The sequence below is a fragment of the Vipera ursinii genome (assembly GCF_947247035.1).
Source record: "Vipera ursinii genome assembly, chromosome: 5".
NCBI classification, from domain to species: Eukaryota; Metazoa; Chordata; class Lepidosauria; order Squamata; family Viperidae; genus Vipera; species Vipera ursinii.
In genome coordinates this window covers 61,111,024-61,133,689 of record NC_139518.1, presented here as the reverse complement: position 1 = coordinate 61,133,689, position 22,666 = coordinate 61,111,024, and the positions used below count along the sequence as shown (strand labels likewise).

Below are 22,666 nucleotides of genomic sequence, written 5' to 3'. Positions count from 1 at the left end.
TGGGCTACTGTATAGAATGTGTCCAAAATCTAGGACTCAAGGGAATGACATTTGAGAATGTTCTGGCTGCTTCAGTGTTACTTGCTGCTGCTGCACTGCTGCTTTGGTCATATTATCTTCACTATGTTTATTCTCAACATTCTCTGACAGTTTCCCAGCCAGTCTTGCAATCCCATGTTCCATTTCCTACCCAATAGCAGTCACTTACCTGCCTGCTTGGAATGGAGGGAGGAACAAGGAGGAAGGTCTATGCCACCATCCGGCACCTCACTTATCTCCTGCATAGTTTCTCAATTATTTGCTTTTTGAAACAATCACTCTACAGAATTCTTTCAAAATCTTGCCACTATTTTTTTTAACAAATACATTTTACTGATTTTTTTGAAAAAGATTTTGTCTTGTCAGGTTTTCAGAGTTGGGATTAATGGATTAGTACAAGTGGAAACTGTGTTCAGACTTAGCCAACTCACTGCCAGAAAGATAGCAACAAATTGGAAAATGTCTAGAGACGCAGGACAAAAACTGTTAAGAATGTTGAAGGATTGAACTGAGAAGAAAGATTACAAAAAGCAAAACAAATAGCTTAGCTGAGAGATAGCTAGAAAGAAAGAACAAGAGAGCGGTCTTCCAATAGCTGACTGGTTGAAAATATCACAGAACAAGTACCATTTTTCAGGAAGAATGTCATCTAGCAAAATTAGAGATATCTAGATTGTTTACTTTAAACTAAGAGCCCAATTGAATTTAGTGTCAGAAAAAGATGCCAAGTTGTATCAGTAGTTACAAAGAATCCCTGGGGGCATTTTTAGGGAAAGGTCATATGACATGCTCTTGATAGCTACCTGTATGACATGGACTAAACTTACAATGCGATATACGCCTTAAGATTTCCTGCAACCTTAAAATCTGGTGAGGCCAGGACAATAAGCTTCTCAACACCATTGGAAAACATTTAGGAGTATGCCACATATAGACAAATTTCAGTACAAAAGACTTTTCTTGACTTACAATTTTGGCCTTAATTAGGTTCAGGCAAAAAAAATCCCTATGAAACTCTATGAATTGAAAAGCTAGATATAGAAGAAGCAGGATACAAATATTACCACCGTTATGGTATTACAGAAAACTCTGAAGGGTACGATGTACAGCCAGGCAAACCAGCAACTGGATCCTAGAACAAATCCAACCCAGGAATCTCACTCAGAGCACTAATGAGACTCCAACTATTGTATTGCAATAGATGGAGATCTATTGCATTATGAGAAGTCCATAATGTTGCAGGAAAAAGAGAATGATCGGTGGCAAGATGCATGAATATGACTACAGCAGCGATGAAGTACGAGACGTTTAAAAGACTTAGTGGAGAGAATCCATGCATGTGGTCACAAGGAGTCAGCACTAATCTGATGACAATTAATCAACCCATCAGTCAGGTTTGAACTTAGCCCCAATTTTGATACAAATGAAGCAAGACATCCCAAAGTTGTTTTTTCAAGAGGCAACTGGACTTTGTTTTTCCTTGAAGATGTTTTGATTCTCATCCAAGAAGCTTCTTCAGGAGAAGCAAGATCTACTGTAGTTATATGGTCTACAATTCTGCTGAATATTTGAAGTAAATATTTGAATTGAAGATTAATTTAACTCTAGGATTCTTGATTAAATTTAGAGGCTGCCCAATTCCAGATAACTCTGGACAACTTCCATTATGAAACAAAGGACAATACAGGCGCCCCGGAGCTATGGAACCAGTTACCGGTTGAGCTCCGGACGGCGCCAGATCTTCGCTCCTTTCGCCGCAATCTGAAAACATACCTGTTCGAACAAGCCGGCCTGGCCTGAGGGTGGGATTGTTGGGGTTTTTAGTATTATTTTATTGGGGGTTTTATTAATGTATTTATTGTTTTTTATGGGCATGTATTTAATAACTTTTTAATTTTTGTAACTTTATGTTTTATTCTTGCCCTGTACACCGCCCTGAGTCCTTCGGGAGAAGGGCGGTATAGAAATATTAATAAATTAAATTAAATTAAATTAAAATAAAAACAAAAATAATAAATCTCCTATGATTATTGCTTATTTAAAGATGCCTCTTTAGTTTATTGCTTAATAATAATTTTAATGAATGTACATGCTTCTGAAAAACTATATTCAGTAGTTTTGGCAGGGGCTTTCTTCAAAATTTTCATCAAGTAAATTATTAGTGCTTGTTGGGAAAGAGAATATAACTTTTCATTATAACTATTACTGAGCATTAATTTTACTTCTGGCCACTGGGTGGAAATTTAGAATTCAGCTCCACATAATATTCCAGTGCCAACTGGAGCTTTAGAAACTTTTCTATATGTTATTATCTGCCTGTATGAACAATTTAACATGGGAGAAATGAATTGAAGCAGATTTTATTTTCAAAGAGAAAGAAATTCCTGCAAATTCAAAGTTTATTACGTTTTTGTGCAACTTTTGATATGAACTGCTTTCATATTTCTTCCCCAATGAAACACTTTATCCTCCCAATGCTGGTAAAATCAACCCTGATGATGTTCAGAAATCTTACCTGGTGAGGTTCAATGCCCATTTCTGTCAAAGCTGACTGGAAAAACATTTTGGCTGGTTTTCCCACTACCTCAGCTTGAATATCACAGGCGTACTAGGCAATAGGACAAAAATAACACTGTTATCTTTCAAAAGTGTCTGACTTATACACATTACTTGCTTCCTAGTTATTGACATTCAAATGATGGTAACATGCTAAAGCACAGTTTAAGGTTGGAATACTATTTGTAGAAATATGAACAATAATCTCCAGGGCTTATGTCCAATTTTTAAAGATACACCTTTGAAGATACAAGATGTGTTTCACAGAAATCCATAGAGAATTTATTAGAGGGGGAAAGGTTCTGCTGTTCTTTCACATACTTGGTATATTCAACCATCTTGGTCTAAGTAGACGAGCAGGAAAAACAACTTTGGGAAGAAGTATAGCCATTTTAATGTTTCGAATTAAATATCAAAGTTCTGGTCCCAACTGGGGTCATAAGCTCCAGATGCCCCATTCAGGTTATATGTACACAACCAATCCCACTTGGCACTAAGTTGGATGTTCTGCTATGCAGGATTTCATTGTAAACATCAGCACTCTGAACGGTGGTTGGCTATATACCTCCCACCAAGGAAGATGAATAAGAGCTTGTGAGGTAGTCTACCAAAGACTTGTCTTGGCCAAAAAATTTGCCATGTTTTGTTTTGAATTAGTTGAAAAACATTGTTGTTGTTTTTTAAATCCTATCTCTTTTCTCTGGCTAGGTCCTGTGTCATTCTACTTGGTGCAGTTGGAACCATTAACTGCTGTGTCATACCTATATCTTTTTTATTCTGGGAAAATAAATGAATATCCTGTGCCTGCGAGTTGACCAGCAGTTCTTGTTTTTGGGGATAAATCGTTCATAAATTAAAGCTACTCTTCACATGTCAACTTGGAATATCACAGGAAAGCAATAGCAATAGCATTTAGACTTATATACTGCTTCATAGTACATTACAGCCCTCTCTGAGTGGTTTACAGAATTAACATATTGCCCCCAACAATCTGGGTCCTCCTTTTACCGACTTCGGAAAGATGGAAGGCTGAGTCAACCTTGAGCCAGTCAGGATCAAACTGCTGGCAGTTGGCAGAGTTAGCCTGCAATACTACATTCTAACAACTGTGCCACCAGGGCTCATTACACATCCCACTGGCCATGCTGGCTGGGAATCCTGGGAAATGTAACACCTACAGTATGGAAGACATCAGTTTGAAGGAAAAAAACCCTATAAAATTAGATACAGAAGTTAGTAAGGGGGCTCATATTTGCCCCTACAGTTTAGAACACCTTAGGATTTTAACATCTATATAAAAGGAAGTTCCCAACTTCTCAAATCCATTTTTATTCTGCACTGCAACACACTTTTTATTTCTTTGATAGTAAATGTACTCGTTGAACCTTTGGGCCAGATGTTATGTTAACACCCCTCACTGCTGGGACTGCTCTGAGGCCTAGTGTAGCAACATCTAGAAAGCAGCTCGTTTTCCACTCCTGTCTCTGATGTATTAAGTGAAAGAACCTAAAGTTCAAACTCAATTGAGGGAAGTTGGCTTTTTTCTACAACTGGCAAAAGAGCACCGAGGTAGACAGACGAACAGACAGGCAGATATTGTGGTGTGGGTGTACACGTACACACACACACACACTGAATTTCATCTGGAATTCCTAGCATAAAAAACCATGAATTCATTTGCAACAACATACCAATTAAGACAAACACAGATATATAATGCAGTAAGTGTTTCAATGAGCTTCTGGCACACATGATGAATCTGGGCTGCTTTTCCAGTTTGATCATTTAGGGGTTATGCATTTCATTATCTATATTCTTTGTTTTATTGTTCTCTGTTTTACTGTCAACTGCTCCGATTCTTTTAACAGCATGCAAAAAATGTTCAGTAGTATATAAATGTTTTAATAAAATAAATAAATATATTAGTGAAACTTCTGCTGGAACAAAGCACATTATGTGCTAAAACAATAAAATACCTCCAGTGCTTTCATGTATGCTCCAACATCAAGTTTTAGTCCATCTGTTTCTTTATAATAGCGTCTGAAATTAAAAATATGCAGATTTAAAATGCAGTATTTCAAACATTTGATCCTTTAATCCACCCAGCATTCTGCATTTACTCTGTCTCCAAAGGTGATAGATTTGGCAATAATTAGCTTTAAATAGAATATAAATAAAGTCTTAAAAGGTAAATATGACAAAATGCTGAATAGAATAGATACATAAGTATGTAGCCAAAACAACAAATGGTCCTATTGAAAATGATAAGCTATTATGCAAGTAGTCCTCATTTAATAATGCTAATTGGGACGAGAATCTCCATTATTAAGCAATGTGGTTGAAAGTTGAAAACTACATGCCTACATTGCTTAGTGAAAACAGTTCCAGCAGTCCCTTAAGCTGGCAGACCCATTCTAATCCCAATTTCTTTGAAAATGCTAAGGGAGAAGTTATTCCAAAGAACTATAGTGAGGAAAAAAATTATTTGATCCCCTGCTGATTTTGTACATTTGCCCACTGACAAAGAAATGATCAGTCTATAATTTTAATGGTAGGTTTATTTTAAGAGGGAGAGACAGAATAACAACAAAAAAATCCAGAAAAATGCATTTCAAAAAAGTTACAAATTGATTTGCATTTTAATGAGTGAAATAAATATTTGATCCCTTTGCAAAACATAACTCAGTACTTGGTGGCAAAACCCTTGTTGGCAATCACAGAGGTCAGATGTTTCTTGTAATTGGCCACCAGGTTGCTCACATCTCAGGAGGGATTTTGTCCCACTCCTCTTTGGAGATCCTCTCCAAGTCATTAAGGTTTGGAGGCTGACATTTGGCAGCTCAAATGTTCAGCTCCCTCCACAGATTTTCTATGGGATTAAGATCTGGAGACTGGCTAGGCCACTCCAGAACCTTAATGTGCTTCTTCTTGAGCCAAACCTTTGATGTCTTGGCCATGTGTTTTGGGTCATTTTCATGCTGGAATACCCATCCACAACCAATTTTCAATGCCCTGGCTGAGGGAAGGAGGTTCTCATCCAAGATTTGATGGTACATGGCCCGATGTCCCCTAAGCAGAAAAACACCCCCAATGCATAATGTTTCTACCTCCATGTTTGATGGTGGGGATGGTGTTCTTGGGGTCATGGGCAGCATTCCTCCTCCTCCAAACACAGTGAGTTGAGTTGATGCCAAAGAGCTTGATTTTGGTCTCATCTGACCATAACACTTTCACCCAGTTCTCCTCTGAATCATTCAGATGTTCATTGGCAAACTTCAGACGGACCTGTACATATGCTTTCTTAAGCAGGGGGAGCTTGCAAGTGCTGCAGGATTTCAGTTCTTCACGGCAGAGTGTGTTACCAATTGTTTTCTTAGTGACTATGGTCCCAGCTGCCTTGAGATCATTGAAAAGATCCTCCCATGTAGTTCTGGGCTGATTCCTCACCATTCTCATGATCGTTGAAGCTCCAAGAGGTGGGATCTTGCATGGAGCCCCAGACCAAGGGAGATTGACAGTTATTTTGGGTTTCTTCCATTTGTGAATAATCGCACCAACTGTTGTCACCTTCTCACCAAGCTGCTTGGTGATAGTCTTGTAGCCCATTCCAGCCTTGTGTAGGTCTACAATCTTGTCCCTGACATCCTTGGACAGCTCTTTGGTCTTGGTCATGGTAGAGAGTTGTAATCTGATTGATTGATTGATTGATTGCTTCTGTGGACAGGTGTCTTTTATACAGCTAACAAGTTGAAATTAGGAGCACTCCCTTTAGGAGAGTGCTTCTAATCTCAGCTTGTTACCTGTATAAAAAAACACCTAGGAGCCAGAAATCTTGCTGATAAATAGGGGATCAAATACTTATTTCACTCATCAAAAAGCAAATCAATTTATAACTTTTTTGAAATGCATTCTTCTGGATTTTTTTGTTGTTATTCTGTCATAGTAAACCTACTATTAAAATTATAGACCGATCGTTCCTTTGTCAGTGGGCAAATGTACAAAATCAGCAGGGGATCAAATACTTTTTTCCCTCATTGTATGTTTGGTGAAGAGGCTCGGCAGCTGACTTTTTTTTTTTAGCAAACATTCAAAATATGATTCAGTCTATATCTTTCTTTTTGTATTAAAACAATAAAAAGAGAGAACTGTACAATTCAACTGTTTTTTTAACTTCCTAAACAAACAGGTAAGGAGCAAAAATGCATAGGATGAACAGTCAGATAAGATTTTATGCTATATCCTTCTGCCATTTTCGATTAATCAGCAGAGCCTCTCTTTAAAATGACCACTTGACCTTTGCTAGAACAGCCATTAACCTTCTATAGTCTAGCGTAAACAGCTTAATTTTCTGACAGTGGCATGACAGAGGAAATTACAAAGCCAATTCCCGCTCTCAACCCAAAACAGATGCTAAATGTAAATCACTCCATTTCCACAAGGACAGCATTCTGCTTCAGTCACTCTAATACTCTAGCTTTCAAGAGCCTACACTAAAACTTTAGCGGAAAGAATTTCTGGGGTTTTTTTCCTAAAGCAAGTTAAAGAAATGAACATTATTAACACGGCTATATTTTACCTAATATTAGTAACTCATGAGAAAAGCTGCTGAGAGGGCATCAAATGGAAGGCAAAATCCATACCATCAGCACTCACAACTCTAAGACAGATCACAGTTGTGATCTGTACAAGATCTTGCAAGAGGAACTAAAGCTGATGCCCATTATAAAATATATTCCACTTAATATGCTTGACACAGTTAACTCAAACGTGATCCCTACTTTCTTCTAACATCTCTGTAGGGAGCAGTTACTTAGAAGTAGAAGTACAGCTGGCATTATGGTACAGCTAACGTGAATAAGGTTATAAGAACAAGATTTAATATGCTGTACATCTTACTCAGAAATCCTACCCAAGTTTAAGAGTGTTTGCAAGTGATTATTTTGTTTGTAAATGACTACCCTCCTTTCACTGAAGTTGCTTTCAACAGAATTCCCTAATTAGCAGTTCTAATTATTGTATATCAAACCATATTTGAGTTTTACAGAATACAGAATAACAGAGAAGGAAGGGGCCTCTTCCAGGCCAACCCCCTACTAACAAATTCTAAATATCTGAATGTTTTTATAATAACAAGTAATGTTTTCAAAATACGTTTCTGTACATTCTTACTGGTTTGATAAGGATTTCTGAAGCATTCATGACTTCTGCAGTACTTGAACTACAACGGCATCCATGCAGTTGAATCTCAGAGACAGTTTAGTGACTTTTATTATTCATTTTCCTACTTAAAAATACTTAAGCTTGGTTCCTTTAATGCCACATGCAAACATAGGGAGCGAAAGCCAACGTTACTGTTACTTGCTAGTCCTTTTTTGCTTAATATATTGATGAAGAGATAGTCCTGCTATTGGATGCAATTAAACAACAGTTCAAATGATGAGTCAGGAAAGAAGGCAGACTGAGACAAAGCCCTTCTCCAACATCCTCCTGACTCATTGTTTAGTGATCCCCATTTTGCACCTAGCTGTCAATTATAGCCAGTATAATCACCAGCTATTTACTGTGTTCCTGAAGGCATGACATGACTTTCCCCAGAAAGACTTGTGAGTCTAACTGCCCTCAGTTCCAACAAGGTACTGAGGCAACCACCTGCTCCAAAGAAGCATACGTGACATCATTCTAGGCCAGAGGTCCCCAACCTTTTGGGCACCAGGGACCGGTTCTGTGGAGAACAGTTCTTCCACAGACTGGAGAGTGTCTGTTTTGTGTGCTGCCTGCGTCCCAAGGATGGGGCTTTGCTTGTTTGTGCGGACTGGTTGCTGGCATGCCACGGCCCGATACCGGTCCACAGACTGGGGGCTGGGGACCCCTGCTCTAGGGTATATTAACAGAATCCTGAAAGTCTGAGAAAGACTTCATTGCCCTTTTTAAGGACAATATGGCCCAAACAGGATTCCTCTATATCTCTTGTTTATTCCTTTCTCTATTCCCAGGGCTGAGCAACTATTTCATCCCTCCCACCTCTACTTATTGTTCAACATTATTTTCTTTAAAAAAATGGACAAATGAGGGAAAGACAACGGAACATAGGTAGTCCTTGACGTAGGACCATAATTGAGCCTAGGATTAAGGTTATAAATTGTTGCGGTTGTTAAGCCATCACTGCATGACCAGATCCAATTTTTGCGGTGTTCATTAAGCAAATGCCACAGTCAGTACGCAAAGACTACAGCCATTAAGCAAACATCGCAGTCATTAAGTGAGTCAATTTGGGCATGGGGCATTTTTTACCAGAAACCAGAAGTAAACACCGGAAACCAGTAAAAAATGTTACAAATTTTGGTCACATGACCCTAGGATACTGCAAACAGCTATAAAGATGAGCCAGTTGCCAAGCACCCTAAATGCGAACAAATGACTGTGGGAGGGTGTGCACTTGTCAAAATTTTTAAATTGGGTCATAAAATAGATGTTGGGGGGGTCTGTCGTAACTTCAAACAGTCGTTAAGTGGCCCATCGTAAGTCGAGCACTACCTGTACATTGACAAAAGAATATAGGTGCACAATAAAAAGAGAAAGAAAAAAAGATGCTGAGGAAAAAAAGATACCAACAAAGAACATTAGCATCCATAATAAAAAATATATAGGTTCAGAAAAGAAAATTGGCAAAGGAGATTATACCACAATTTGTTTGATCTTACTAGCCCTTTTTTAGCTTCACACAAGGACAGCATGAGTTGCCCTACTGCTGGACACAGTGGACCAGCCATTCAAGGGATATATCAGAAAGATGGGATGACTGGGACAAAACTCTTTTCACTCGATTGACATACAGATGTCAAAACTGACTAAAGGAAAAGAAAGTCAATTAATCCTTTACCTCTGTCTTCACCACCAAAATTGTTGGGCATTTGGGAAACATCTTTGGACCACCTTACAAGCTTCCAAGAAGGCAGTTAGGTCTTGAAAAAGGTATGGACATCAAACAAACATTACTAGTTTTAAAGTTTTTCAGAACTACAGGCAGTGCAGAATTATTAGGCAAATGAGTATTTTGACCACATCATCCTCTTTATGCATGTTGTCTTACTCCAAGCTGTATAGGCTCGAAAGCCTACTACCAATTAAGCATATTAGGTGATGTGCATCTCTGTAATGAGAAGGGGTGTGGTCTAATGACATCAACACCCTGTATCAGGTGTGCATAATTATTAGGCAACTTCCTTTCCTTTGGCAAAATGGGTCAAAAGAAGGACTTGACAGGCTCAGAAAAGTCAAAAATAGTGAGATATCTTGCAGAGGGATGCAGCACTCTTAAAATTGCAAAGCTTCTGAAGCGTGATCATCGAACAATCAAGCGTTTCATTCAAAATAGTCAACAGGGTCGCAAGAAGCGTGTGGAGAAACCAAGGCGCAAAATAACTGCCCATGAACTGAGAAAAGTCAAGCGTGCAGCTGCCAAGATGCCACTTGCCACCAGTTTGGCCATATTTCAGAGCTGCAACATCACTGGAGTGCCCAAAAGCACAAGGTGTGCAATACTCAGAGACATGGCCAAGGTAAGAAAGGCTGAAAGACGACCACCACTGAACAAGACACACAAGCTGAAACGTCAAGACTGGGCCAAGAAATATCTCAAGACTGATTTTTCTAAGGTTTTATGGACTGATGAAATGAGAGTGAGTCTTGATGGGCCAGATGGATGGGCCCGTGGCTGGATTGGTAAAGGGCAGAGAGCTCCAGTCCGACTCAGACGCCAGCAAGGTGGAGGTGGAGTACTGGTTTGGGCTGGTATCATCAAAGATGAGCTTGTGGGGCCTTTTCGGGTTGAGGATGGAGTCAAGCTCAACTCCCAGTCCTACTGCCAGTTTCTGGAAGACACCTTCTTCAAGCAGTGGTACAGGAAGAAGTCTGCATCCTTCAAGAAAAACATGATTTTCATGCAGGACAATGCTCCATCACACGCGTCCAAGTACTCCACAGCGTGGCTGGCAAGAAAGGGTATAAAAGAAGGAAATCTAATGACATGGCCTCCTTGTTCACCTGATCTGAACCCCATTGAGAACCTGTGGTCCATCATCAAATGTGAGATTTACAAGGAGGGAAAACAGTACACCTCTCTGAACAGTGTCTGGGAGGCTGTGGTTGCTGCTGCACGCAATGTTGATGGTGAACAGATCAAAACACTGACAGAATCCATGGATGGCAGGCTTTTGAGTGTCCTTGCAAAGAAAGGTGGCTATATTGGTCACTGATTTGTTTTTGTTATGTTTTTGAATGTCAGAAATGTATATTTGTGAATGTTGAGATGTTATATTGGTTTCACTGGTAAAAATAAATAATTGAAATGGGTATATATTTGTTTTTTGTTAAGTTGCCTAATAATTATGCACAGTAATAGTCACCTGCACACACAGATATCCCCCTAAAATAGCTATAACTAAAAACAAACTAAAAACTACTTCCAAAAATATTCAGCTTTGATATTAATGAGTTTTTTGGGTTCATTGAGAACATGGTTGTTGTTCAATAATAAAATTAATCCTCAAAAATACAACTTGCCTAATAATTCTGCACTCCCTGTATACTTATTAACTTACCCTCTTCCCAAAGACAGCAGAACTGGATTTTCCAGGCTTATGAGGATTTGGAAAGCATCATTCAGATTTCTGTAGGAAAAGTTGTCTGCTGCATCCCCAATTACTACACAGTTAGGGTTTGTTTTATCAGTATCAGAAAATTCAGGAATGAGATCTAAGGAGTAATAAACAAATATATACTTTTATATTTCATGACAACTTATGCTTATTTCCAAGTTCATAGTAACTTAGGCCTATTGAGTTAAAACAGCTCGAACATTACCAGAGCTGTATACTCTCTCCTTCAAAGGCTACAGTATAAATGTTAATTTATAAATCAAAAATGTACTCAGTTTTGTCCAGTATAGCCAAAACAGTACCATCCACACCTATAAGAGTTATTAACAGGCTCAGACAATCTAATTTTTTCCTGATAAATAAATGTAAAAAAAAAAAATTAGAGAGTGCAGAGGGAGCATGTTCAGCAGGCTCCAAATACAAGCTAACTGACAAGAGATGAAAAAAAATGCATGCCATATATTTCTATCCTGAATACCTTGTCTATAGGAGATGGCCAGGCTGAGCCTGAGGGCGGGGTCAAACTCGTCATGAGTTTGAAATTTCTACGCCCCTGGAGACCTAAGAGTCTATTGACTCTTATCTGGTGCCAATTCACCTTCAATGTCCATTGACACCAATCTGGTGCCAATTCGCCTTGAACGTTCATTGACACCAATCTGGTGCCAATTCACCTTCAATGTCCATTGACATCAATCTGGTGCCAATTTGCCTTGAACGTCCATTGACACCAATCTGTTGCCAATTCACCTTGAATGTTAGTGGTGCAGATTCTTGTATATAGGTAGCATGAATTCTATCCTTCTTTCACCTGACATTGTCATTTCCAAAAATCTTGCCCAGAAAGCAAAAATGGCTTTGATACCCTGGAAATCAAATAAATGTATCTATGAGGTGGTAAGGAGACAACCGACTTTTATTGTCAACCTGATATCCTGTGGTTGCAGTTCAACATGACATGAATGAAGTTTAAACCAAGAAGAGGACACATCTACTCCCTCAAGTCATGTTTCTGAACTTCAAGTTCAGAACTTGTATGTGAACAAAGCAGAACTGAAGGCTAAAAAGAAGACATGAGTTTAAAAAAAATGCTTCAGGAAGAAAACATTTTGAAACACTTTCTTACAATGCTTACATTGTCCAAGAGTAAGCAGAATAAAATTGCTTGTAAATTACAAGAAATCTGGTGAAGGTTTTATCTTCATTGTTCCCCAATAGGAAAGAACAGAAAACAACCTTATTATTGTTTACGTATTTGTTTGAAGATAAAAAAGAAAGAAAGAAAAGGACCTATTTTATGAATCTAGAAACAAGTTTCAGATATGGTAATAGATTGTTTCTGTTGTGTACCAGCTTTGCTGTGAAGATACTACCTACAGGTAAGCAATTTGCCCCTCTGCTCCCATCCTGTACCAGCAAATTCATGAAGATTTTTAGAAGATATTAAATCAAAATTCAGATTACTTAATTAATAAATCAAGAAATAGGAACACATGCCAAGATTTTCAATGAAAAGTTGGCAGAGCATGAGAGGTAGGAATGTTCATCCCATGCTCAGCTTCACGACTTCAGAAAACATGGATTACAAAAGATCAGATGTTCATCCCATTTTATTATCCAGTTATTACCTCATCTGCCCACTTTCATTGTTAGTCTGGGATTCTTGTTTTGTTTTGACTTCCAGTTGTCTTAAACCAGGGGTGTCAAACTGCTGGCCCGCGGGCTGGATGCGTCACAACAAAACCGCGCCCACCCCATTGCCGGCAATGGGAAAAAAGCTCTGATACGTCGCACGACGTCACATGATGTCACGGGTTTGACATGTCTGTCTTAAACTAACCATTAATCCAAAACTAATTTAGTTTGTGAAATTAACACTTTCATTCTTGAATTGCACACATCTAAAGTGAACCCACATTAGGCTGAAGTTACTTTATATGCAAAATTTTAAACATTAGCAAACCATCATGGACAAGAAGGTGAGGCCTCAGGTTACGCTCCTTCAGAATTCGACATACTGCAGGTGCTGGAGCAGTGACTTCATTTACTGCAATGTCAAAACCCAAATGTTGCAACTTTTTTACAAATCTGTCCCGTGTAGCTTGAGTTTCATTAGTGCAAAACTGCAGCTTTAGACCAGATGCCTTGATCCTGTGACAGTAAAATAGTATATTATTAAGTTAATTAGTTATACAGAATGTAGGATTTAAATGTATACTTGTCAAAGCTTATATTTATAAGTACATGCTAAAAAAGAATTAGATGAAATGTAAATCACAATACCATGAATAATTTACATTTATGTTTTGTAATTATAACAAAAGATTAACATATTTATAATACAATATATACTGGTTGTCTGTCACCAATAGTTAGAATTCAAGAAAAAAATGTGTTTTAGTACAAACACTATAATTAATAATGCCACTTAAGTGGTGAGACGTCAAATTTTAAAAACAAAACCAACCTCGTCAATTCCATTTACTTGTTTTTTATAAGTTAAGTATTTTACTATATTTACAGCTTGAAGATTCCATTTCAAACAATACCATTTCTAATTCATTTTCTTTTTGAATTTTATTTTATTCTGTTCTATCTAAAGGACTTATAATGGATCTCCCCACTCAGCAAAATATACAAATATATACATTCTTTTCTGTATTACTGGAATTGCTGCACATAAAGCAACATTCCGTTTTATAGAAGAGTATCATATTGCAAGATATGTAAATGCCAGATGCTGTCCATCTTCAGTTTAGGAACCCCTTCCAGTTTGCCATATACAGTATTCATATACAAAGATGCAATTTAGGCAACAGTAATCCAAAAAGAACCTGGTAGTACAAGGCATGGGACAAAAATGAAATTCAGAATCCTATGGATGTTGATTTAATTTGCACTTCAAAATAAGACTATCTAGTTCCCACCAAATGCTTTGGACCACAACTCCCCTCATCGATGCTGGATTTGCCCAGTGATATAAGATTTTAGAAGTTGTGGTATAACACATCTAGGTACTCTTCCTGCCCTACTTCTTTAAAATAATTTTAAATATAATTTTGGCTATTAGGGATCTATGTTTAAAAGAGGTGGGGCAGTAAGAAAATAAAATGATGATACACACCCTATCCAATAAATCAAAATATACATTAAAAACAAATTTATGGTTATTATGATTTTATACTATCTGTGATACTTTTCAATTCAACCCTCCATGAGTACTTCTTTAAAAAAATGTAGTAGAAAAAACAGCTCATTGTCATTTAAAATACTGAAACATGTCATCTCCAGATTCCTTCTTTTTGCATTATTTGTCTTACCTAATCACAGGTATGTGAATTATCAATTATAGTTAGTGGTTAATTGCCCTTCATAAAGATAGCTATTCTATTTTAAATTAGGCAGTTAATATATTATAACTAATAGCATCCACTTGTATGTTATAAATATATATTCACTGATTGGAGCAACGAATGTGAGAATTAGTCATGAGCTAATGAAGCAATTGAATAAAGAAGTATAACGTGTACCCAGGGAATAATTATTGTTAATGAATTATGATGTGACCTTCTCAGAACAATGAACAATTGGAGCAACAGTTAAGATGACAGCACTTCACATCTGTTATTCCAAATATAGTGTAAACTGGAATATAAGCACAATCAACATAAATATACATGCCCAGCCTCATGCATACTCACAAACAAAAACAAAGACTTTAAGTGGAATTATATGAAATTCAAAGAACTTCACAAACCTCACATAAAAAACAAATTAGATTTGTATCTTTTGGAAAAAAATATTGTATGTGAAATTTTGCCTGGATTCTATGGTCATCTGATAATTTGTTAAACTTAAGCGAGCAGAAAGAAACTTGGGCCAAATCCATTCTTCTCAGATGGTATCTCTCTATTGGTAGAATTACCCTGATAATTTGCTGTCTCAGGTAGAAAACTCCCATTCTCAGAAGACATGAACTACACTGGTCTATGAGTTCCCTAGAAGTTAAAATATACGGCAGACATGTCAAACACAAGGCCCGGGGGCCGGATCTGGCCCGTGAAGTGGTTTCATGCGGCCCACGAAGCCATCCTGGAAACAGTTAGGGAACGGCCCCCTCTGCCTTGGCCCTGGCCCAGAGACCCTCCTTCTGCCAGAGACTCTCAGATCTGTCCCACTCCTGCCCAGGCCCCATAGGCACCCTTGATGCGAACGATGTAGAGCTGGCCACGCCCACCCAGTAGGCCATATGTACTCTAGCCACGCCCACCCAGTAGGCCATGCCCACCCTGGCCATACCCACCCGGCCCCCTGAGGGCAACCGCAATGCTGATGCGACCCTCAGTGAAATTGAGTTTGACACTCCTGATATACGGTAATCCAAATAAATTAAATAATATTTTCCCCATTCAAAATGAGGAACATCATTCTATATAACTAATTAACACCCCTTGTGACCACTTTACCCCTTCTGGGAGAAGAGGAAATGATATTGCTCTACAGTGATTTATTATATCAGATAAGAAGAGTAGAGTTGAAATCCCTTTGAACCTTTAGTTCAAATATATTTTGCTCAATGTTTTTGTTATTTTTAAATGCTTACTTAAGCTTGCAATATATTTCTTTATCTCAGGCTGTTCTGTATTATTCAGGACCTCTTGCCCCCTTTTAACCTTTTGCAAAACTAGGAATGTACTGATGAAAAAGCAACCCAGGAGTAGAGCATCCATTATAAACATATTACTTCCTGTTATTGTTTTAGATGAGCCCTGTTGGCGCAGTGGTTAGAATGCAGTATTGCAGGCTGACTCTGCCTTCAGACGGGAATTCGATCCTGACTGGCTCACGGTTGACTCAGCTTTCCATCCTCCCAAGGTCTGTAAAATGAGGACCTAGATGTTGCAGGAAATATGCTATAAACCACTTAGAGAGTGCTATAAAGCAGAAGTCCCCAACCTTTGGGGCACCGTTTCTTTTGGGACTAGTTCTGTGGAGAGAGGGTTGTGTGCTGCCTGCATCTTGCAGATGGGGCTTTGCTTGTTTGTACGGACTGGTTGCTGGCATGCTGTGACTCAGTATGGATCCATGGACTGGGGGTTGGGGACCCCTCCTATAAAGCACTATGAAGCGGTATATAAATCCAAGTGCTATTGAGACTAAAGACGTGCATAGGCTAGGGTTACATATCATGATGAGCTATAATTTGGGGTTTTTTTAGTCTATTTAGTGAACTTAGCATACATAATGTTTTATCCTTCATGTATTATGAAAGCAGCCAGCGGTTGCTTATTTAAGCAAATTATGGGAATACAAACCATGGCTTCGTATTTATTCAGCCATAGGAAAACAAAGGCAAATGAAATAAACACAATTTGGCACGCTAAATGAACACAAGCTCAGATCTTCAGTCTTCAAATTTCCAATTCACCTTAGCTGTTAAGTCTAAATCTTTTCATCCTGCTTTTGCAAAGGAGCCGCAGCAGCAATTTAGAAAGCAACAGTGCTTTACCATGATCCTTCGCTATCTCTCTTCCCCATCTGCCAATTTTTGTCACAACCTTTATGTCATCCAGCATGAGAGGGCAAAAACAGGGTTCATATTTAACATGCCCATAAGCTGACCCCAAAAAAATGTTGGCAAGGGCAGTTGGCTAAGACTGTACAAGGTCACTGAGGATGTCCAATAATTGTCCTAACACTTTACCTGTTATGGCACAATAATGAGAGTTTTTTTTCATTATTTTCGGGTGAATGAACCTGGCAGATGCTGACAGCCAGCAGATGTGTAAAGTTCGAGGTGATTTGTAAGGGACCAGCTCATCTGACGCACAGTAATTGCATTGTGGGACACTGTCACTCAGATTCTTGTCCTGTTCTGTCAGAATGAGGTAAAGGTCAGTTCAAAGAACTGGTATAGCATCAGAGACAGCTCCTCACTGAAATTTAAAATATTTTCATATATCTCCTTCACGCCCAACCCCAAACATAAGGAATTCAGAACTGTGCCCCCTCTTGTGCCTGGAAAAATTAGGGATTAGCAATAGCTTTATTTATTGTTTTCAATGTCGTTTGCAAATGTTTTGCTTTTTAATTAACCTCTCCATTTACTCTCTGAACAGAGACACTTCATTTCCTTCTTGATAATCTACCTTTTCTCCTTTTCTAAGGAACTCAGAATAAGATACCGGGATTAGGAAGTAGACTTTCAAATAGAGAGGTCCTTTTGGTAAAAAGAAATCTCACTATTTTCACTTTCCATTTATTTGCTTATTTAAAAACCTGCTATCCTAAGCGCATAGACATTACTCAGAGTCGGATATTACCTCTCATATGCCAATAGCTTGTAATGAGATGAACACATGTGACAGACATTCAAAGAAACCCAGCACTCAGGAATCCCTGACAGTTGTGTGGATCGCCTCTTTTAATATAGAAATGGAAACCCAATCCATTAGCTTTCCAGGCTTGATTTGGAGGCAAATTACAGTAGTAATAATTACTACACAGTACAATATAACATAGCGTACAGTATACATATTACTGTACACAGATTTCTGAAAGTTTACAGCTTGTGAAAATATTTCCTAAAATTTTGATCTCGTAGGAGAGCTTATTAGTTTTTTTTAAAAGGTGAAGTAAACTTGCAGACAAAGTACATTCTTCAGTTATCAGAATTTTTGAATGATCCAGGATGCCACTAGTTCAATATAATTTTCTGACAGTTAGAACAATTAACCAGTGGAACAACTTGCCTCCAGAAGGTGTGAATGCTCCAACACTGGAAGCTTTTAAGAGACTGGACAGCCATTTGTCTGATATAGGGTTTCCTGCCTGAGCAGGGGGTTGGACTATATCTTATTCTTCAAGTTATCATTTAAATTGTTACCAGCAACCGGCAGCTGTTAAGTTTCTGGGATATTTGTTGTAACCAAGAAAAATTCACTGGGCTCAACTGTCTTAATTACCTTCTTATACAAATCTGCTGATTATGGTGGTAAAACCAGTTAACCTAGATGCTGTAAGTGGAAGAGGTACTGAAATCCTAACAGACACATTAAGTGTGTCCATATATACGTAACATGCTTCTTCATAGAAAACTAACAAGGTTTCTATTACTTTTAAGTAATGAACTATAACAAGAATATGTCTATTTGAACATTAATGTCTCCTCTTAATAATACTGTCCCAAATTCTCTTTTACAGCATCCTTTCTTATTGATTCATCCTGGATAACCTCGGTTCATTATCTTCTGACTCATTTTTATATTCTCTTGTCTTTGTTCTAAAACCTTTACTGTTAAGCTTCGTTTGTGTTCACAGACAATGCTTTGAGATACCTTTTTAGTTCTTTTTAATTTACCTGTTTCTCTGAGGGGGGGGAGGTTTACACCAAAGAGAGCAGAGTCACAGGGAAGAATTAAGCCCCTCTACAAGGAGAGTATTGGAGATAAGTATTACTATGTGCAGCAAAAAAAAGCCATATAAAAGGCTAATTTTTAATAAGCATGGGCTGTACAGAACAACAAAAGAATGCCAGTTAATAAAAGTATGCTGTTTGAAAAAAACAAACCAAAACTAAGATTGTAATACTGAGAAAATTTGACCACTTTAAGAGAAAGCTATTTTTTGTGTTGGATGAGATTAAAACTCTCCAAGGCCATATTTTGATTCTGAATGGTATACATTTTGATTTTTTTATTTATTTATCAAATTTGCATGCTGCCCAGTTCCAATGAAATCTATTGGGATATGACCATCCATCACCAAAAGGCAACAGAGTTCAGTTAAGGTTGAAATCACAGAATGCAGAAGTGAGAGCTCCATTCCAAGGCTCTATAGACGTACCTAAATACCATAGAAGAAGCTAAACTGAAAGCTTAACAGTAGTAACAAGTTGTGCAGATATTACTCCCTTTAACTCAGAGGTCCCCAAGCTTTTGGGCACCAGGGACCGGTTCTGTGGAGAGAGCCTTTTTTCCATGGACTGGAGGGGGTGTGGTTTTGAGTGCTGCCTGAATCCTTTGGATGGGGCTTTCCTGCTGCAGCCTGGTACTGGTACACGGACCGGGAGCTGGGGACTCCTGCTTTAACTGGTAAGAAACCAGGGAGACTATCCCACAATACTAGGGTGATGAGCAGAAAATTCAAAAGAAGTCATTGTTTACATGCAATAATTAAATAAGCAACAACTTACTGCCAAGATTTATCCTTCTATCTTAGAAATTTTAATGCAACATTTATTTAACTGGTCATATCAACAGATTAAAACAAACATGTTTCTTACAAGAATGATAGACCACATTCATCCTTTTGTCACATGTAAGGCAGCTTCTTTGTCATCTAAAATGAGAGGTGGCCATTTGGAAGACATACATTCATCACCTGAAGCTAAACTACAATTCATATCTTATGTACGGTATATGCTATCAATCAAATAAGACCAAACCAGTTTTTTTTTTTAAAAATGGAGAAGGGTCCTGGTTTTAATATATTAATCTTGATTACGCAGTCATCATTTAAGTGCCTCTGGAATGATGTCACTAAATAACACACACATAACAAAAGCCGCTAGAAAAATTTAAGCAAGGGTTTGGGTGCAGCCTAGACAATATAAACAAATGACTCATTTATTTATCATTTTCACGTCTGAAGCATGCAAATGAAATGAACCATATTTGATTTTGCCCCTTTGCTCTTACATCAACTGAAAATGTGTTTTTTTCATTGAATCTCTGTTGCAGCTTCAGGAGATGTTTCACAATCTATTGTGGTCATGTTTCAGATATCCTATACTATGATTTTACCTTGCTTACAATTTTATGCAGTTTTATGCTTCAAATCTTTCTTGTACCTCCATGTTGGAACTGTTATTTATGTATTTACTGAATTTACTTGTTAAATGTAGATTGAAATAAAATAAGCAAATAGCATAAATTGCCACCATGAAAGACAGCAAAATCCTGCAAGGTAAAAACAAATACATCAGGGAGTATAATACTCTGTTGGAGGTAGATAGATAGTAGTAACTTGTAGTAACAAGAGTCTTGGATTGAGGTGCAATAACTTTTCAGCCAGCCAAATGTGAGAAAATCAGATGGAAGTGAAATACATTTGGAGATCAGTGGAAAGAGTTAAGAGTTCCACTCTCAAGAGACTGATTCTAATTTCCATTATGTCCATGACATTCTGAAGTGGCATCTGTGCAGGCCCCAAATTTTTACTTTTTAAAAAAAAAATCTTAAGAAAGGATCAATGATTCACAGGATTGCTGAAACTGTACAAATGTTCAGCATCTGGTGAGAGGTTTTCCAGGATAGTAATGCTAAAATCTCATGAACTGGTAAGATCTGGAACAACTGAAAAGGGGAGCGGGGATGCTTGCATCATAGCACAATGACTGCAAAGTCATCATTATCACCAACATTCTACAACAGGGGTCTTCAAATTTGGCCCTTTTATGACTTGTGGACTTCAACTCCCAGAATTCCTCAGCCAGGCACACTGGCTGAGGAATTCTGGGAGTTGAAGTCCACAAGTCATAAAAGGGCCAAGTTTGAAGACCCCTGTTCTACAACAACTATGAAGAAAAGGGATCTGACTACAGTAATGTTATGAAAATAAATAGTTTTATAACAAGAAAGGAATAACACTTTCACAATTCCTGCCTTGGAAACTGGTTGGTCATTATAATAAGAAAGGATGTCAGACTAATCAGGCCTTTAATATGGACTAGGATTTGTGGTTTTTAAGGCCTTATATGCTCTTAGAATGCCTTCTAAAGTGGTCACCAAATTGTAATTATCTGATTACCAATTATTTCTCAATTACCAAAACATAATTGGTGACAGAAGGGAAAAATTAAATGCATGAGGGCACAATTATATTAACACTATAATTCATTTGATTTTTAATTACATTTTAATGAAATTAAATCAAATTTTGGTTTTGTCCTACTCTCATGATTATGAGAGTGCTGCTGCCAGCACAGCTCTCCCAGGTAACCATTAGCCCCAAAACAATGAAGTAGACCCAAATACTAGCCAACAGAAATATTAAGGATGAAAATAAGAATATTTTAGATATATTCTAGCTTTTCATGCTTATGCAGAGTTGGCATGTAAACATCCAGCATGGTTGTTTAGAAATCAAAAGTAATCAACTATGGTCTTAGGAAGGAGCCAATTACAGCATGAGGTAGAAACTAATTCTACAAGTAGTTTATATTAACAAATGTAGCCTGTGGCAACTGGAAAACTCACAGATGAATTTTGACAAGCATACACAAATTGTCCCTTTGATCCTATTATTCTAATTTAAAGCAAGAAAATAGTTGCCCAGTTGCCTAGTTTTACTAGGGTTTAATTTCTGTTAGATGCAAGTGAAAGATGTAAAGATCAGCAACTAGTCCCCTGATCTTTGAATGTCCAGCATAGTTATGAAGATTTAGGTGTAAATTTTATGAAAAACTTATTTTTGTAGTCATACAACTCAGAAAGTCTTTCCTTATTTTTCTATAGGAACCTTGACAATTGAGCTATTATTTTGTGTGAGCAGCCCAGGAAACGAATTTGCCATTACTATTATTATGAGCTGTCTTAATCACATTTTTATGGATAATATAATCCAGTAATCGTATTATACTGGCCTTTGTTTCATATTGATGGATAGCTAACTGTTTGCCTTTGAAGTCGCTAATTATAATCTATAAAAGCCAGTCAAATCCAATACAACACTTCCACTGTGAAATCATTATTACGCTTTGTATATAAAGAACATCTGTTGGTAAACAATTAACTAGGGACTAATAGAAAGGAAGCAATTCTTTGGCCCATTTTAATCATTACTTAGCTAATGCCTTCCAACAAAAAAGAGAGAATGATTCAATCAACTGTAGTTCTTTTTAACCCACAGATTACCACAATTCTATAACCCATGATAAGGGTTTTCTATGTTTATTCCTTTTGGGAAACAATATCACCAGTTTGCTTTTGGGTGTACTTCAATGGTTGTCTTCTTTAAGTCCTTCTTTAAAGTCCTTCAGGGATTAGGATCTGAGTATCTTCAAGATCATCTATTCCCAGGGGCTCTTTGCCAATCTATTAAGATATGGAAGAAGGGGCTCTCTCTGGATCCTGATCAAGGAAGTGTCCTCTTCAGCAACTAGAGACGGTAGGGCCTTTTCAGTCTCTGCCCCCTTCTCTGGAATAGTATTCCTCTGAAGATCAGATCAACCCCCAATCTTGGAAATTTTCGAAGAATAACTGAGACCTGGTTTTTCCAGCATGATTTTTGGGGTCTCAGACATTCCTTTAATTCTTCCCACAGAGAAAGTGTCTGCATGGGATTGGTTGCTAGGGATACTGTTAAGGAATTCTGATTATGTATTTCTTTGGTGCTTATAATTCAATGACTGT

General features: G+C 37.8%; 1 protein-coding gene across 4 annotated transcripts in view; it reads right to left on the bottom strand.

Annotated features, from left to right (window-relative positions):
* Positions 1–22,666, bottom strand: part of LHPP (phospholysine phosphohistidine inorganic pyrophosphate phosphatase) — a 133,398-nt gene that overhangs the window by 101,800 nt on the left and 8,932 nt on the right. For all 4 annotated transcript variants that reach the window (XR_014492733.1, XM_083364535.1, XM_083364536.1 and 1 more), the window contains exons 2-5: positions 13,216–13,403; positions 11,196–11,349; positions 4,572–4,635; positions 2,555–2,647 (exon numbers count right to left, since the gene is read on the bottom strand). Coding sequence is in view for 3 of the 4 variants with exons in the window: in XM_083364535.1 (XP_083220661.1) it covers positions 2,555–2,647; positions 4,572–4,635; positions 11,196–11,349; positions 13,216–13,403 (499 nt within the window). In the remaining variant the exon portion in view is untranslated. The remainder of the gene's footprint in view (positions 1–2,554; positions 2,648–4,571; positions 4,636–11,195; positions 11,350–13,215; positions 13,404–22,666) is intronic.